Source organism: Macrobrachium nipponense, chromosome 18 (genome assembly GCF_015104395.2).
Source record: "Macrobrachium nipponense isolate FS-2020 chromosome 18, ASM1510439v2, whole genome shotgun sequence".
NCBI lineage: Eukaryota > Metazoa > Arthropoda > Malacostraca > Decapoda > Palaemonidae > Macrobrachium > Macrobrachium nipponense.
In genome coordinates, this window is record NC_087211.1 from 50180005 (window position 1) to 50198135 (window position 18131).

Below are 18131 nucleotides of genomic sequence, written 5' to 3' on the forward strand. Positions count from 1 at the left end.
CATGACACTACTTTTTAACACTACAAAAAAATTATGTACAACAACCATATCTGGACTGAAATATAGGAAACTAACCAAGTTTCCTATATTAACAAACCTACAGAATATCTCACCCATCAAATTTCCCTAAAAGTAGGCATCAAGTACAGATACAAATGGGGCAGTATATTCTAATCTAAGGAGTAATCTACACAGAATTCACAAGCAACTAAAGTAGTTTTAAAACAGAGGAAAAACTTTAGCATTACATAACTATCCCGACACAGTAAATTTAATATTTGCATACCTTTAAATACAAACTTTTCTGTGGACTGGGCAAAGTTTATATTAATATTACTTAATTATTCAGTCTCATCACTGTCATGTAAACCTAGACTGCCTGATAATCAGATCATTATGATTAGGAAACACAAACGATAATCTGAAGCTGTGGTTCTTGACCTGGTGTACCTATACGTACTCCCAAAAGGACCAGAAACCTTAAAACCCTGGGGAACGAGACATGATAGCTAGTGGAATGGTACTGTATATTTTTACCACGATAAAGTAAAACATATATTTTCCTAATTTTTCTCTTGCTATAACTGGTACTTTCAAAGAAAGTACCTTGTTTGAACCTCATCATTAATGAAAATAAAAACAAAAGAGCCACTAAAACTGTGTTGGTATGCACTATGTAGTATTACTCATAATTACTGTTATAATGTACATTCATTGTAACCTACTAACTGACACTTTCCATTTGAAATAAAAAACTACATTTGTTCAGTATTGGAATACATCTAATAATTTCTCAGCAAAATACGAGAAAATTTTCTGAAATAACCAGAGGTATGGGCAGTGAAAAAGGTTAAGAACCACTGGTCTAAAGTGACTTACCTGCTGACCATTTATTAACTGTAATCGTTTTTGCCTGCCAATCTTGAGGGCGTGTGCTTTTTCTTGAGCAGAAGCATCAGGGTCATGAATAGCCATATGTCTAATGAGATTACCTAAAAAAAATTAATTAAATAAATAATAGAACATTGTTGTTGTGCGCAGCCTGTCTGCCAATAATCAAATGACAGATCAGGATACATGTATGGTATTTTAGGACACTTTCTCTTGAGCAACCAGCAAATTAAAAGACCTGAAACCTTTTGGCCTCAAGGGTGCCACCAAAGGGTGCCAGTTATGAGTGATTTTACTGTAATAGTAACTTCCCAACTTCTTAGCTTTACTACATGAATCAAAATTCCCTCTTACCCTGTCCATTAATTTATAATTGAATCTATCAAAAACCAGACTCTCTCACAGAACTTTCATAAGGGTCTGATGGAAGAACCCAAAGAACCAAGTCCTTACATTTTTATCTTATACAACAAGATTCGCAATAATGTTTGCAAACTTGGGATATCAACACCCCCTCATATCTGAAATACATTTTGTCTTATACAAACAGCAGCATGTTTTGTAACAAGTCATGCATCTGAATAAATTTGCCTTAGGGAATCAGGTGTGTTTTTGTCATTTGCTCTGTGAACTTCACTCAGTAGCTCAATGATGAAATAAATTAATCCTTGTATCAAGTAGTTCCTATAACAGATTTTTCACTCTCAAATCGTCTTAATAGACTTGGATAAAAAGAAACTATCAACCTAATCAACAACCAACCTCTTCTAACAGCAACTTTACCCTACAGCCATTGCTCCTTGCTCTCTCTCTAATATGGCATTACTTTTGTTGTAAAAACCTGTTGCTCTCAAGTCTGTCAAATGATCTTAACATACAACTTGTTTTAATCAGTTCATACTCTTCACATCTGAAGCTGGACTTCCAGAAAAATTTAACCTACTTTACTTTAAAAAATGTTTGTATAATTCAAAATCAGACAATTGATATACTCTTCAATAGTCGTTCTCCAGTATCCCTGGCCTCCAACCCAAAAAATAAAGGAAAACTTAAAAAGGAGGATGTCTTGTCCACTTTTTAAATGCTTCTTCATCATTCATGTAAAATGACAAATTTTTTATTAATTTTTATTTTCCATAGCGAGCAAACATGAGGTCTTAACAATAGGATAATCTTCAAGTGCCAGCTGGAAACTGGTTAACAAAGTAAATAATATAATTCACTTAATAAAGACACTAATACTAGTTTCAATGCTCACACAATTCTAATACATACCTTTATGCCTAAATGCTTTTCCACATTCGGGGCACTCCTGCGTTTTTTCTCTTGGCATAGGAGGGATGTACGTTGGATTATGATAAAGATTCTGATGTCTCTTAAGTAACTGTTTCTGACGGAAGGCCTGGAAAAAAAAAGGGAAAGGTGAACTATACTTTGCTGCTTTTCCACCTTCGAGTTATTTTATCCATGACAAATTATAAAAAATGGCTTAAAACTAAACCTCTAATTTGCCATAAATTTAAGTCTAATTTACCACATTTTAAAACATGACTATCAACACAAAATGGCATAATGACACACCTGGTCACACTGGTTGCATCGGTATGGCTTTTGTTCAGTGTGTACTAACATATGAGACTCAAGATGTCTTGCTGACGTTGAAGCATACGGGCAGAGATCACATTTGAAACATTTTTCACCCTCATGAGACTTATTGTGTTGCTTAAAAGTATACCTAGGATACAAAGTAAAAAAATGTTACAAACCTAACAGTAAAACTGCTTCACGATATAAGCTAAATACAATAGTAAAATCATTAATTACTCAATGCCATGACAGCATTTCTCATCACACTAAAGTATGTTGGTGCACATGGAATTATTCTACATGAAATAGAGCTTCTTATGATTAATTGGTTTGCAAGAGAAAGTTTTGGCATTATTATTATCATTATTAAAAAATGCATTAACCATACCACTGAGATTATTTATTTACCTCTTACAGGGATGGCCCTTTTATCATAAAAACACTACTTTAACCATCATTTCTTAATCACAACCTTGTAAAATCTTAACAACTGGATAAGCCTACAATGCTGAAGAGTTAAGACAATATTTCATAGAGACATTTGTCCAGTTTTTCTCATTCATTACCAACCGAGATTGTTTTCTTGCTTCACATTTTCTACAAATATGAAATGAGTCACCAGAAGTGATCATTAGGAACCTTGTTAACCTTTTGTGAATGGGCATTGCACATGACTATTATAGTTTTAGGGTAAATTCCAGGTACCGTCCTCGATGATCAACATTTTGCACCATATAGTTTGAATGAATTTTGTGGGAAAAGTGTTCAAATTACTTCCATAGGCAATAAATGAATCATGGGAACTCTTATGGCAACTATAATAGCTAATCGGTACAAGAGAGAAAGATCAGTTTGTCTGGAGATGTCGAAAGGGAATGTTGTCCATCATTCCCATCCAAGGATATTTTACAATAAATATACTAAGAATTTGTTACTGATTTTAGGTCTTATTTATTATTATGATATTGTGTGAGCTGTATCATAATTTTACAAAACAAAATTAAAATAAATTATTAGAAGAAACATTTATAACCTGGTATTAACATATTTTTTATGACTCTTGATACACAGGCTCGGCACAAGGTTAAAAATATTTACTTTCAACATCCAATGGAAGGTACAGAAACTTTTTTAATTATTTTTCTTACACTACTTGGTACATATGCATATCTTGTTTCCCTTGATGTGTTTTTTTTTAAATTGGCCTTTAAATTTAGTCCAGTCTAGGGGTGTGCTGCACATATTTTAGGACAGACTGCGAAGGTTAATATGTCAATTCTACTTTGTTACCTGTTTCATCATCACTCAATTAACCATGTCACCTATTCAATACAATGCATTTCAGAAATGTAACAATCATTTTGGGGAATCTTTGCTTGATCTAGTCATACTTGTTGCTAACTTTATCTAAACTTCCTTTCATACCTACATGAGCAGGAAACCAGGAATATAACAAATTTTTACGAATGAATATTTTGGGCAATAATTATAATCAAAGATTTCAGAGAATACTGTGACAACAGAATGGAATGAGAATAGTTTCCTATCGGGTAATACTTTAAAAGGTTCCACACCAGTGTGAAATCTAACCTGGTGTAAATTGCAAGGCAAGACCCTTTCCCTTTCAGATGTTCCAATTTATGTTGCATATGATGTTGTGGCTACCAAAAAGTTTTACATAATCTCAACTTATTAGTGACATCTAGAAAAGTGTTAACTTTTTCCTTAAAAATAACAATCAATATAATGTTTATCAAAAGTAATTTATATGAAATCTCAAAATAGAGTTAAGTCTGTAGGATGTTTTTTCATTCAACCCTATACCTACTGAATAAGAATCTGAAATTATTTTACCTATTAATTAGTAATTTTTCACTACAAAGATACATCATATTGTTGGGTGGTACAAATAATGGTGCAGTTAATAAAATACACTATGTCTTAAACCCTCAAAACTACACTGAGTGAGAGGAATGGGGTAGTTCTATGTAAAAACACCATTCAACAGCTTCTTTACACAAACTAAACATTGTATATACTACCATAAAAGTGAAAAACCCAATATATAAATATTCACTAAACTTACCTATCAGGGAAGGCTTTTCCACACTTTTTACATTTCAATGGAGTATCTGACGTATGAAGTTTTTGTACATGTATTCGGAGATCTGTTTTACGACCACAAGTTGTTGGACATAACTCGCAAGCATAAACAGGTTTGTTGCCTGATGAAAATGAAGAATGTTTAAGATTATTACTACATACTGGGCATTAAGCATACAAATGAAATTTTTAAAATCTGAGACAGCAATTTTTCCTACAAAGCTAGTAATGACAATTACACTCATTCTAAGTGATGATAATTATTCTTGTTTAGCCTTACTCTGTGTGAAACAAACCTAACTGCACAAACTTAGAACAGTCTATGTAGCTGGGCCCAACTGAAGAGAACAGAAAAAAAGGATCCTCGCAGTCAAGTCACTGCAAACTGACCCAGCCAGGGAATTGCCCCCTCAAGTCATGGGATTTCATAGAGCTCCAAGGGAAGACACTCTGGACATGTGGTTGGATCACACAGAGGAAATGACACCAAAAACTTTCCCTCCGCACTAAAAAGAAATTGACACTGCACCACATTAGGGCACAGGGTCACTCGAGGCATAAACAGCAAGAGAAGGACAAACTGCAGCAGCGAAAGCAAAGAAAGGACATGAACACGACACCTTATCATCTTGTCTTTATATACCCTGCTGTGGTATGATGCAAGCCAAACCAGTGCATTTTATTAATATATCCAAAATTGTGGAACATCAAAACAAAATTATACCTTCAAATCCAACTCGCTTTATAAAAAAAAAGTACATCTTTAGCAAAAATATATGAACCTACATATATGCAACATCAGAGATTTCCAAATCAATATAAAAAAAATACAATCAATTGCTCATTGAAAAACTAAAAAGCAAGTAATTTTTTACCCCAAAAATATTAAAACTATCATGCTCAGCCAGACAATCAAATATATGAAGAAACTGGATAAAAACAGGAGTCAGGGAATGAAGAGTGCTTTAATGATCAACAGGCTATCCTTTCATGTGCTTTTCCATATCCATACCAGATATACTTGATGCATCTCAATTTTGCACCAAAATATAAATTTATTAGAGTAGAGTTTGATAAAGCAACATACACCAAAAAAAACCAAACTAATTTTTCTTATATTAGTACTTAAAAAAAAAAACTATGAATAGATAAAGACAAGGCATAACTTACCAGTATGTATTAACTTATGAGCTTTTAATGAATTTGACTGGGTGAATCGGGCATGGCATGTCTCACACTCGTATGGTTTTTCGCCAGTGTGTATTCTTAAGTGTCTCTTGAGCTTGAAAGTATCGGGACTAGCATATGTACAGTGAGGACACTGATAAGGCCTCTCACCAGAGTGACATCTCATGTGTCTCTTCAATTTAGATAACTCTACGCTGGCATAATCACAGTCAGAACATTTATGGGGCTTTTCATGAGTGTGGATATAACGGACATGACGGACTAACTCTCCTGAAATTATAAACAAATTCATTTTTTAGGTTTAGTGGTCTCAAATAAAAGGAGATTGTAACTATATAGTACTCAACTTGCATTAAATGGAATATAAAATTGGGAATAAAAATGTTTTAAAGATGTAACAAGGAAAACCTCACAGTTGCACTATGAAACAATTGTTAGAAGGTAGAAAGTCAGATGAGAGTATGAATGGAACCGTTTGAGGTACACTGATGGCACTACACCCTACAGACACTAAACTTAAATGACAGTTTTTTTTTTCCATAGAACCATGTCAAGAAAAAGCCAAATAAGTAAAACTTTAAGATAAGTACTACTACATGATGTAAACATTCTTGAATTACACTAAAGTAATGTATCAAAACAAGATCAAAGTTTGAATGGCACTAGAGCTTATCAACCATTGCAGTAAAAAGGGCTGCAATTGCTCTGGGACTAAATAAATATATATTAACATGAAAACATTTCATACCTGAAGTTGTGAAAGTACTCTCACAAAACTTGCAACGATGAGGCTTAATACCAGTATGTGTATTAACATGATTCTGAAGTGATGCCAAGGTTTTGAATCCACGCTCACAAACTGAACACTTATGAGGTCTTTCTTCACTATGGGATTTCATATGTCGTGAAAGCAAGTATCTGAAACAATTGTTACAATAACAAATACAATGCAGTACAATATAAAATCACATTTAATAGAAATAATTATACTGTTTAAAGGACCTTCAGTTTGAAGATTCAGGAGACTCAAAATTCATCAAATTCCAATTTCTCCCTCAAAATTCTATTTTTATCCAACTTTGGTGAACATTTCTTTCTTCGCCTTCATTCTTGAGATAAGTCTCTTCTAAGTTCTCACTCATATGATGTTATTGATTTTGAATACCTCACCACACGATGAACACACTAACGTAAAAATTATTAGTTACCATATGACACGGATTAATTAACTTTTTAAATTAATCCTACAAAATATCTTCCCCCTTGGGGATGCAAATGACTTCTCAAGTCTAGCAGGCTTTCCTTGCATTCTTACGCAACTTCGCCACTCTACAAGTGCCAGATTTATCAGTGTTGCACCTATGCTCTACAGAATAAGCTAACACCTACGCTCCACAGAATAAGCTAAGAGACAGTTTTGCCAGTCGGTTGTGGTCCCTTTTCTATCTAAGCCCAGCGGCAAAGTGGAAGTGTGCTGGCTAAATCAGTGGCCTACAGAGTTCATGGCTGCTGAATTGGGGAACAACAATTCAGAAATTGTAAAGAACCACCAGAGGCTCTCAGCAGACGCTAATGCTGATAAGAGGAAAATTGAAAGTTTATGAAGTACCATTGCAGTATTAGGATGAGGAATTAAAGTTAAGTTAGGCATTAGAGGATAAGTTGTGAACCAATTTTAAGGAATAAATTAAATTATGGAACATTTTAGTTTAATTCACTGATCCTTCAAATGTTTGCATTAGTATCACGCTCCAATTGTGTAACCTGAAAAGCCCCCCCACACACCAATAATATCATACCTGAAGTTGATAAGGTTGAAAAATATAGCCCCTCTCTTAAAACTTTCTTTTTATGATGGCCATGTTAGTCTAGTCATTTGGTAATGAGAGATAATGAATTGGCCACTCCTACCCACTAAATTTACTATTAATATGAAGCTTTTAAATCACCTGGAATCAATGAAACAATCAAAATGAGAAATGTTTCCCATACAATGACAAAACTAAATATATATCACCTTGTGTCACTCTTTGTCTTGATTCATTAGCAGAATGGTTAAGCCCTCCAATATTAGTGCAACCATTACTTCAAATCGAACTTTCTGCCATTCTTGGAATTCTATATCAACTCTTCATTTAAAATTTCCTGGCTAATTCTTCTACCAGTATACTACTATTTTGTCCCTCAATATTTACACATCCCCCACTGAATTCTCTACTTGTGACAGACTTATATGGTCCCAAGACCAAAAAGGCATCAAGCTGACAGTATCCCAGCAAAACATTACTACTCTTGGATTATAAAAATGATTTATACAATTAAGTCTTTAATAATGCCTATCCAACCTCATTGCTATATAAACATCTTCAACGCAATGCTCTTGGTATCTCTCTGTTCTTTCCTAAGCACCATAACTCATCCTCCACTATAAAATTATTTACAGCCCAGATTTTAATATAACAGATGTATACTGCAAATCTGTTTCCTTTTCAGCAACACTCTTTAGATCCTGTTTTTTCATCTGCTCTTCCTCCTGGTGAGTTTTATTTCAGTATAGTACAGTTGACTGCCAACCACCCCATTCGCAGTATGGATTCATGAAGTGGAAAATTCACATAATCAGATTATTTTCATGACTAAATACATTTTTCATTACAATCCTATTCAAACAGTCTGGCGGATAATATTAAGATTCCTGGGGATTGACTGTAACTATTCAAATCTTACCATGATAGCATATTTCAATAGAAGGTGTATAACTACTTACTCAGCACCCACATTACATTATCAATTTTTTTCTACTCTAAGTTTGTTGGACATACACTACTTAAAATTTGCCTCAAGATAAATCAAATAGTGTCTCATGCACAGCACGTGATAGATAGCACAACAGGTTCTTTCAAGCTTCCCTCTGTCCCCACCTTGCGCAGCTTTCCGCATTCTTCTTTCTTCCCTTTGGTCTCCTCTGTTTTGTAATTCCTTCAATTTTACCTTTGTCATTTCAATTCTCGAAGTCCACGGCAGACAACAATTGTCATTTCATAATCACCCTACACAGATGATATGGTATATTCTAATTACTGCCAAATTCTGTTAGTTCTATTACATATTTCATATACACAGAAACAAATTGCCTTATGACCTTACCTCTTTGGACTAGTATAATTACAATAATTACACATATGGGCTTGAGTAACAGTTTGGGATTTTTTATGAATTATACGCATGACCTTCTTCTCATCTTCATCACCTGACTCCTGTTCAAAAAAAAATTATAAATTAATATCCAACAAAATGCTTCAGTCAAGAAAAAATCACTGACAAACATATAATCATGTAAAATATATATATATATATGTATATATGAAAATGCTGTAAAACTATAGAATTCAGCATATGTACTTTCAGTTCATAGTCACATAACTTAATTGAATTGAATATAGAATGTAGGCCAAAGGCCAAGCACTGGGGCCTGTGAGGTTATTCAGAGCTGAAATGGATACTAACAGCAAAATGTTTAAAAGGTGTAACAGGAGGAAAACTTCACAGTTCCACTATGAATCAATTGTTAGGAGAGGGTGGAAAGTAAGATGGAAGAAAGAGAATATGAAAGGATGTACACTAAAAGGAGTGAAAAGGGTTGCAGCTAATGCCAAAGGCAGGCTGCAAAGAACCTAAAATAATGCCTACAGTGCACAACATGTGGTGCATTGACAGCACTAACCCCCTGCAGGGATACTCACATAACTTAACCCATCGTCTGCTTCATTGAAATCATATACAGTTTCATCTTTGTCACTTTCACCAGATTGTTCAACAATCAAAACATAACTAACTTCACCTGGATTGGTGGAAGATGGAACAATTGTCACAATCTGATTATTATCACCTGAAAAGAAAAATCCCAAATAGTATAGTCTGAAAAGTTTCATAAATAACTAGGCCTAACATAAGGCTCTACTGTTCAAGTAATAACGAATTACTGGTACTGTTAAACGTACTAGTTTATGTTCTATACAAACTAATACTATTCCATCTGGTTTACCATTATCCACAGAACTAATAAGCATAAAGTATAATTTGGTTTTTCGCCAGAAACTCTGCCTAATACATACGTTAATCCCATTCTCTATTGTTTATCAATACAGTAGTAGTAATACATTGCAATAATTGTATACCACAAACTAATAATTATTTAACATTCTGTTTAAAATGCTTCATTAATAACAAACCTTGATTGAGAACAACTTGATTGTTTCCTTCACCATGATCCATTCCAGATATAACTTGCAAGGTGCCATCTTCTCCCATTGTCATTTGCCCCTGAGGTAAACTATCTCCATCCTAAAAACAAGATACAAAAATGTATTCAAATTTAATTGCCCAGTGGAAAAATGTTAAACAAGTAAATTCTTTTTATTGTATACCCGAAATAATTTTCTTTTTCAAAGACTACATTCCCAAAATCTCAGATGAAAAATTTCTTATTAAAAATAATGTTTATTTATTTGCACAGATTTAAAAGACAAGATTTAAAAGGCAATCATAAAACGATACAAAATAGTAAAACAAGTCTTCATAATTATATACAAAAATACTGGTACTGAAAGTCTGTAAACTAGCTCAGACCAACATATATTTTACAAAATTATCCCTCTACTAAGGAAATACGTTACTTACATCATGTAAAGTATCCTCCTCAGTGTGTAACATAATGGAGCCATCTGTAGTGGCTGCATCACCCTCTGATCCATCAGTCCCATCAGAGGAGACAACCACCATCTGTTGCTGGCTTCCATCAACACTTGTTGAGTAGAAGTATTGACCAGATTCATCCACAAACACTTGAGCTACCTCTCCTAAATTAATAGTAAAAGAAAAAAAATATTAAGTAAAGTTATTCCTGTATACAATGAACCCCCTTATTCACACGGGATGCATACCAGACCAGGTCCACAAAAAACTAAAATCCGCAAATAGTTAAGACCCCTCTAAAAATGCTTAGAAGTGCCTATTCTGAAATCCGCAAATAGTTAAGACCCCTCTAAAAATGCTTAGAAGTGCCTATTCTGAAAGTTCAAACCCAAGAAAACACTTCTAAAACAGCTTGTACCTGAATATTTGAATAGTTTTATCAGAAATATGAAAAATCTTTAATTAATTTGTATTTTTCATAGCTAACTAACCTGAGGTCTTAATAGAATCAATCTTCTGGAGCCAGCTGGAAACCGGTTAAACACACATTGAATATGCAAGGAATCTGTGCTATCTGGCATCTAAAGCATCGACATGAAATTGTCATAGAATATGGGGGAGGGTTCACTGTATCTTATTTTCTTTAGCACTGATAACTAGGAGCAGTAAAAAAATTAAAGGCATTCCCATATGATCCACTAAATAAATGGCATGAGAAATTGACAACTCCAAATATTACAGACATAAGAGAAGCCATCAGAGAATTCTGGCTCTCATCACATGAAAATTACCTACTATATCTACAGCACTTAAAAACGTTTTCTTTAATTTGTGATGTAAATAAAGCCAATTTATGTTAGTATCTTTTCCCAACAACTTTTCATATAACATAGTTATCACTTAACTTACACACTTATTGTATTCTCCAGAAAACTTATTTCCATGTGGCAAAAACCTAGCAATGAGTAATATCACTGAAAATAAACATGAATGCTTATGTACATAAACAGTTAAGGAAACAAAATATATAAAAAATGCAACAATGCACAATATTTCAAAATTAGCATTACAACTTTCCTAGATCACAGGCATCAATATTCAAAACACTAAGAGAAAGACTTCTTCAGCCAGAGCTTTGTAATATGAGAAATCAAAAGCCTTTGCATTGGGATGCAAGAAATTTAGACAAGAATCAAATAAAACAAAAAGGGGAGAAGATTGCTAGAGATCATTACCAGGCAAGGATTAATTCTACTTTTAGTGCAGCCTTTGATCTTGTCAATCATGAAGCAGTTATATGTGAAATGGTTGATCTTTTATTAATATTTTAAATCAACTTTTAATAGGCAGACCCCAAACAGCCTGTTGATGACCAGTACATTTAGAAACTTTAGTAATGACATTTCTGGTGCTCCTTAAGTTGCTTGTTCTTGAACTTGTGCTATTTATTATTGATAATTGTGACATGGCAAGGTGGGAATAAACTCATTGCATTTGCTACCGTTACTCTTGTAGCTGTTCCCTGCAACTAAGGTAAGTGGGTGTAGGATCCTTGAACAGAGATCCACCAATTCCCAATAACATTAGCTTGTAGATAAGTGCCTCATGATTCACACAGTCAAAGGCTCCACTAAAAGTAAAGTTAATCCATGACCATTAATAATCTCCAATAATCTTTGCTTTTTTAAGTCTTATTTGATTTCTGCCTTAATTTCATGCTATCCAATGAATGGAGTATGCTTTGGGGGCATGAAACTTAACCCTTCTAAAATGATTTCTAAGACAATTTATATTTTTCAGAGCTACAAACCTGAGGTCTTAACAATAGGATCATTTCTAGCACCTAGCTGGATCCGGTAAAAAAGTAGATGAAAGGAAGGAATCTTGTGGTATCTGGCAACGCATGCGTAGATCGGGTGAAGAGTGGTCAAACGCCGAACATCTACGCCAGTCTTTCCCAACTCAGGATGACTTAATAAAAAGAGGAGCGGCTGGAGGCAGGCAGTATAACGTTAAGACCTCAGGTTTGTAGCTATGAAAAATACAAATTGTCTTCGAAAATTTGTCATTTGTTCATACACGAACAAACCCTCGGTCTTAACAATAGGATAGACTCATACTTGGAGGGAGGTACAAGACATCCTAGACTGGCTGGGGGCCTACCCGCCAGTCCAGCTCTCAAAAGAAATAGTTCTTAGAGAGGGACTGAAGCCCGTTGAGAAGCTAGATACACTAAAATCTAACCACTCAGAACCTGAGAGACATACAATGATAAATGGGATAACCATTGTATAGGGAACCAAAGAAAAACTGTGACTGTCCAAAAAACAAACCAGGGCACTAGGGTTTGTAGTACTCCCAACTACTTGCCCAGGAGCAGAGCCTATGCTACTAAATAGTGGGTAAGATATTGAATACTGCACGACCACACTACCAGTATGACTACCTCACTCACCTGTATCAGACCAGTCCAGCACATGACGTGTCAATTCCTTAAACCGCCCGAAGGAAGAAGGAAAGGTACAAGAGAAAGAAGGAGGCCAGCCAACTCACTCATTCTCTCATCCACACAATCATCTTAGGCAAGATACAAAGGTGCCCCGTTAAGGGCAACTATGAGTTACACAACCTGTTGGGCTGCCACCACAGGACCCAGGGAATATGTGTCCATAGATCTGTGGGCAACATCCTTAAGATAGAAAGAGGTGAACGTGGAATGGCGTAACCAAGTACCAGCGCTCAGCACTCTATGTACAGCCAAGTTCTTTTTGAAAGCCAGAGAGGGACCAATACCCCTAACGTCATGTGCTCTAGCCTGCACAGACGTGGCGATGGAATCATCAAGAGTCAAGTATGCCTGTCTGATGACTTCCCGTATCCAAAAAGAGATAGTATTCTTAGACACCTCTTTCTTCGTACGGCCTGTACTGACAAAGAGCCTGCTTTGAATGTCAGCCTAGCCTAACCCCTTTTATTTACACAAATGAATAATCTACCCTCCTGTACGCTTTCTCCAACTCCAGTATACTCCAGAAATCACCTTAGAACAACAGCACAACAAGACTTACGACCCATAAACTCCTACCAGACAGAGAGCTCTCCCCTACCAACCACACACCACCAGCACGTGCTTTCTACTGCCCTGTGTTATTGTTTACATTCCCCCGACGCCACCGCCATCTTGTCTATGACGTCACAGCCTATGACGTCACAACACAACTTAAATACATCAACAGACACCTTTTAGAATCAACCATATGCTGTCCATATATAGGACACCCACCATATTTCAACAATGCATAAAATACCAATAACAATTATACAATATATAATCACCTGCGGCAGCCTGGTCTAAGGTGCCGAGTCCTTTTAAGATAGTAACGCAGGGCCCGGACAGGGCACAACAAAATCTCTTGAGCATCACCACCCACAAAGTCAGTCAGTGAGGGAATGGAGAACGAAGTGAACCTGTCATCATGCACCAAGGGATTTTGGGTCTTGGCCACGAACTATGGAACAAATTCGAAGGACACTGACCTCCAACCCCTGGTGTGCTTCACCTCATAACTCAGACCATGGAGCTCTCCTACCCATTTGGAAGATGCCAAAGCCAAAAGGAAATCTGTCTTAAGCGTCAGGTTCCTATCAGATGAGCGGCACAAGGGCTCATATGGCTCTTATTCAAGCTCTCTAAGCACCAAGGAAACATCCCACGTTGGGGGCTTGAGCTTTCTAGGAGAAGACGACTGCTCAAACCCCCTTAACTAGTAGGGAAAGTTCCCAGGAAGAGGAGACGTCAATACCCTTCAGGCGTAACACCAAACTCAGAGCCGCCCTGTAGCCTCTAATAGCAGATACAGACAAACGTTTCTCGTCTCTGAGGAAGGTTAAAAAGTCTGCTATTTGCTGAAATGAGGTCGCGAGTGGAGAAAAACCCAGTTTACAACACCAATCACAGTAGATCGCCCATTTGCCTTGGTAAACCGCGGAGGTTGACTTCCTAAGACTGCTGGACTTGTGCCCAGCTGACTTCTGAGAAAAGCCTCTCTCTCGGAGGAGATAGTTGATAGCCTCCAACCGTGAAGAGACAGGGATTCTACTGACTGGTGGAACCTTTCTGCATGGGGCTGACAGGAGATGCCGCCAAGGCAGAATCTCCCTTGGAATCTCCGACAACAACGATAGCAGATCTGGAAACCATTCTGCCTGAGGCCACAGAGGGGCCACCAGAGTCATTCTGAGACCCTGTGAACCCAACAGCCTGTTCAGAACCTGATGGATCAAACAAAACAGAGGGAAGGCATACACCTCCAGGTTGTCCCAGGCATGTTGGAATGCGTCTTCTGCCAATGCCAAGGGACCTGGGACCACTGAACAGAACACTTCCAGCTTCCTGTTTAAACGTGCCGCGAAAAGGTCCAGCATGGGTCTCCCCCAAATCTGGAAAAGCCTGCCCGCCACCACTTGATGAAGGGACCACCCTGTGCCTAAGATCTGATCCTGGCGACTGAGTTTGTCTGCAACCACGTTCCGTTTCCCTGAGATATACCTGGCCGAAAGCTCTACCGAATTGCTGATTGCCCACTGGTGAAGCTCGACGGTCAAGCCATGAAGCTGCTGAGAAACTAGGCCTCCCTGTTTGTTCATGTAAGCTACCACCGTGGTGTTGTCTGACATGAGAACGACAGAGTGATCCTCTACCAACCCCCGAAACTCCTTCAGACCCAGGAAAGCCGCCTTCAACTCCAAGACGTTGATATGCTGCTGCTTGTCCTCTAAACCCAAAACGGCTGAAGTGATGAGGCCGCCTAAGTGTGCGCCCCAACCTGCAAGGGAGGCGTCCGAGAACAGAAGGAAGTCCGGAGGGAGAGAGCGCAGAGGGATGCCCTTCAATAGATTCTGGTCGTCCAGCCACCAACGAAAGTCTTCTCTCACTTTCAAAGACCAGAATTCCCCCAGTCTCCATCGCAGAGACCGAAGATGAAGACGCCCATGTGGGACCAGCTTTTCCAGGGAAGATAGCACTCCCAGAAGAACCTGCCACTGATGAGCTGACTGATGCGACTTTGAGAGGAAGTTGCGCGCCACAGCCCGCAACTTCTCCAATCTCTAATCCGACGGGAAAACTCTCGCCTCTGTCGTATCAATGACCATGTCCAGGTAGAGAATCCTTTGAGTGGGTATGAGGTTCGACTTTTCCTGGTTGACTAAAATGCCCAGGTCCAGGCAGAACCGAAGAAGACGATCCCTGTCTAGCAGGAGCTTTTCCCTGGAAACTGCCAAGACCAACCAATCGTCAAGGTACCTCAGCAAATGTATCCCGAGCATGGGCCCAACTTGACACGAAAGAGAAGACCCTTGTGAACACTTGAGGGGCTGTGGTCAACCCGAAGCACAAGACTTTGAACTCAAAGATCTTGCCCGCCAGAGAGAAGCGAAGGAACTTCCTGGACGTGGGATGAACAGGGATTTGGAAGTATGCGTCCTTCAAGTCTATCGACAGCATGAAGTCGCCTTCCCTCACGACCGCCAACACCGAGCGCGGGGTCTCCATCTTGAACCGTGTCTTTCTGATCAAGCGATTCAAGGTGGATAAGTTGATCACAGGCCTCCATCCTCCTGATGCCTTGGGCACCAAGAAGATGTGACTGTAAAACCACAGGGACGGACGCACTACTTCCGCTATCGCATCCTTGTCCAGGATCTTCTGCACCTCCTCCTGAAGAGCCAAGAACTTCAGAGAATCTGGTGGATACATCTTCCTGAGCTACGGCTTGTCCGACAGAGGAGGAGAGAAGTCGAATGGCCACAGGTATCCCAACCAAAGGACATCTACCACCCACTTCTCTGCCCAGTAACACTGCCACTTGGCCCAATGGCCAGCCAGGCAACCCACCACCCGTGGCGCAGGAGAGGGAGGTGCCCAACCTACCGACGGCCCCCTTGACCTCTGCTCCTAGGGCCTCTACCTGGTTTAAAGGAACGAGAGCGAAAGGGGTGTTGATCCTGAGACTTGGGCTGTGACGAACATGAAGGCCCTGCCAAACTCGAGGTCCTCGATGGCCTACCAGGGGACGATCTCCTCAATTGCTGCTGGACCGGGGGAGGAGGGGGGCCAAAAGTCTCCGAGGGCGGGGCTCTGATTTAGACACAGCCTGGTGCACCAGACGGTCCTTGGTGTCAGCCCGACGTCGGTCTATCGCATTGTCGAGTTCGGTCTGTGGAAACAAAAATTGCGATTCTAACAGGTTACCGTTCCTCAAGGCCAGCAAAGACTCGGTGTCGAGCGACCTCTCCATCCTAGACAAAGCCGCGTCCCTCCTAACCAGAAGATTAGCCCATATATTGGAACTGAGGTGAGCCAAATAAGAAAACGCCTTGCCTCCGGATAGCAAAAGACTGGCAAGAGAGGCGGCACTCACCAACCCATGAGGGGACCTGTCAGAAGCTATCTTGGCAATCACCACAGACCAGAGGTCCAACCAAGAAACCGTCTGCAACATGGAGGCCGCTGTAGGTTCCAAAGTCAAACCCGGCTTCAGGCGAATGACGTCTGGGTTAAGGTGGCATGACTACAAAAATGCAGAGCTCGTAGCATAGTAATTCCTATGTCTTGTGAGAGTTGGGGGTAGGAGTTTGGTAGAGCCTCTAGAGTGAAGTGAACTGTCCCGGTCAGAAACAGAGGCGTTAACCTTCTGCAAGACCGACTGAACGTGCCCTGACAACGGCAGCTGGAGACGATTTGGGGTCCTGAGCAGCTCCCACCAAGGCTTCCAAGCAAGAAGGAGTGTAGGACGACCGATCCTGAGTCCTACTTTCCAAATTATTGAGCCCACGAATGAGATCAACGCCCTCCGAAAAGGAAGACAGAAACTCCTGCGTGTCCCCTTCTTCCTGCTCTGGCACCGGTGACCGACGACGAGATGTGTAGCCTCCTCTAACGCGTTTTCCTCACCAAAATTCACATAAGGGTTAGTAGGCAAACAGTCTGAAATCTCTACTAGCCTATCTGGGCTGGGTCCAAGCGTCAGCCTCCTAGACGGACCCACTGAAACATTAGCCACATCACTTACCTCAACAGGTGACTCCAGACGGCCATGAACGTGAGATGGGGGGGGGAACTCGAGCACTCAAGATTGACGGAGAATCCCTTATAGTGGATGACTTGGAAGCATGCAAACATTCCGGCTGCACCACCTCCGTGCTCACTTCCTTCGACCTCTTGACAGGCGCCTTCAGGTCTTAACGGCAACGAATAGTCCTGGGAGAAGAAGGGACACTACCATCACGTGTACGGACGGGGGAGGTTGCCACATGCTCCCGATGTGCAAGGACAGGGTGGAGGGGTGGGGGGGTTGCGCGTATGAGGTTTGGCGGCTTAGCAACCCCTGCAGAACACACATCGCTAACACTGCCCGAAACCACAGCACTCTCGAGAACACGTCCGTGCTGTTCCTCCCTCGGCGGTGAAGGAAGGGCAAGGTCGTTAGCCTTCCAATGCCTAACACGCCCACGAGGCATAGAGGGGGAAGAGGGAGAGGGAGACAGCACCAGCTTCTTAAGCGCACTCTTCTCGGAAGGCGGGGACGAAGCAACGCGTTTCCTACCAATCCTCCCAACCGATAAGGCAGCCAACTTCACATCTAAAACAGAGTCCAGCCTCTGAA

At 39.4% G+C, this 18131-nt stretch overlaps 1 protein-coding gene across 1 annotated transcript in view; it reads right to left on the reverse strand.

Moving 5' to 3' along the window:
- Window positions 1–10628, reverse strand: part of LOC135197044 (transcriptional repressor CTCF-like) — a gene marked incomplete at its 5' end in the record, with an annotated part of 46241 nt that extends 35613 nt beyond the window's left edge. The window contains 10 exon segments of the mRNA XM_064223980.1: window positions 880–992; window positions 2167–2293; window positions 2473–2626; window positions 4565–4703; window positions 5752–6039; window positions 6518–6687; window positions 8917–9026; window positions 9513–9658; window positions 10002–10113; window positions 10450–10628. Of these exon segments, the coding sequence (XP_064080050.1) occupies window positions 880–992; window positions 2167–2293; window positions 2473–2626; window positions 4565–4703; window positions 5752–6039; window positions 6518–6687; window positions 8917–9026; window positions 9513–9658; window positions 10002–10113; window positions 10450–10628 (1538 nt within the window).
- Window positions 10629–18131: the final 7503 nt, after the last annotated feature.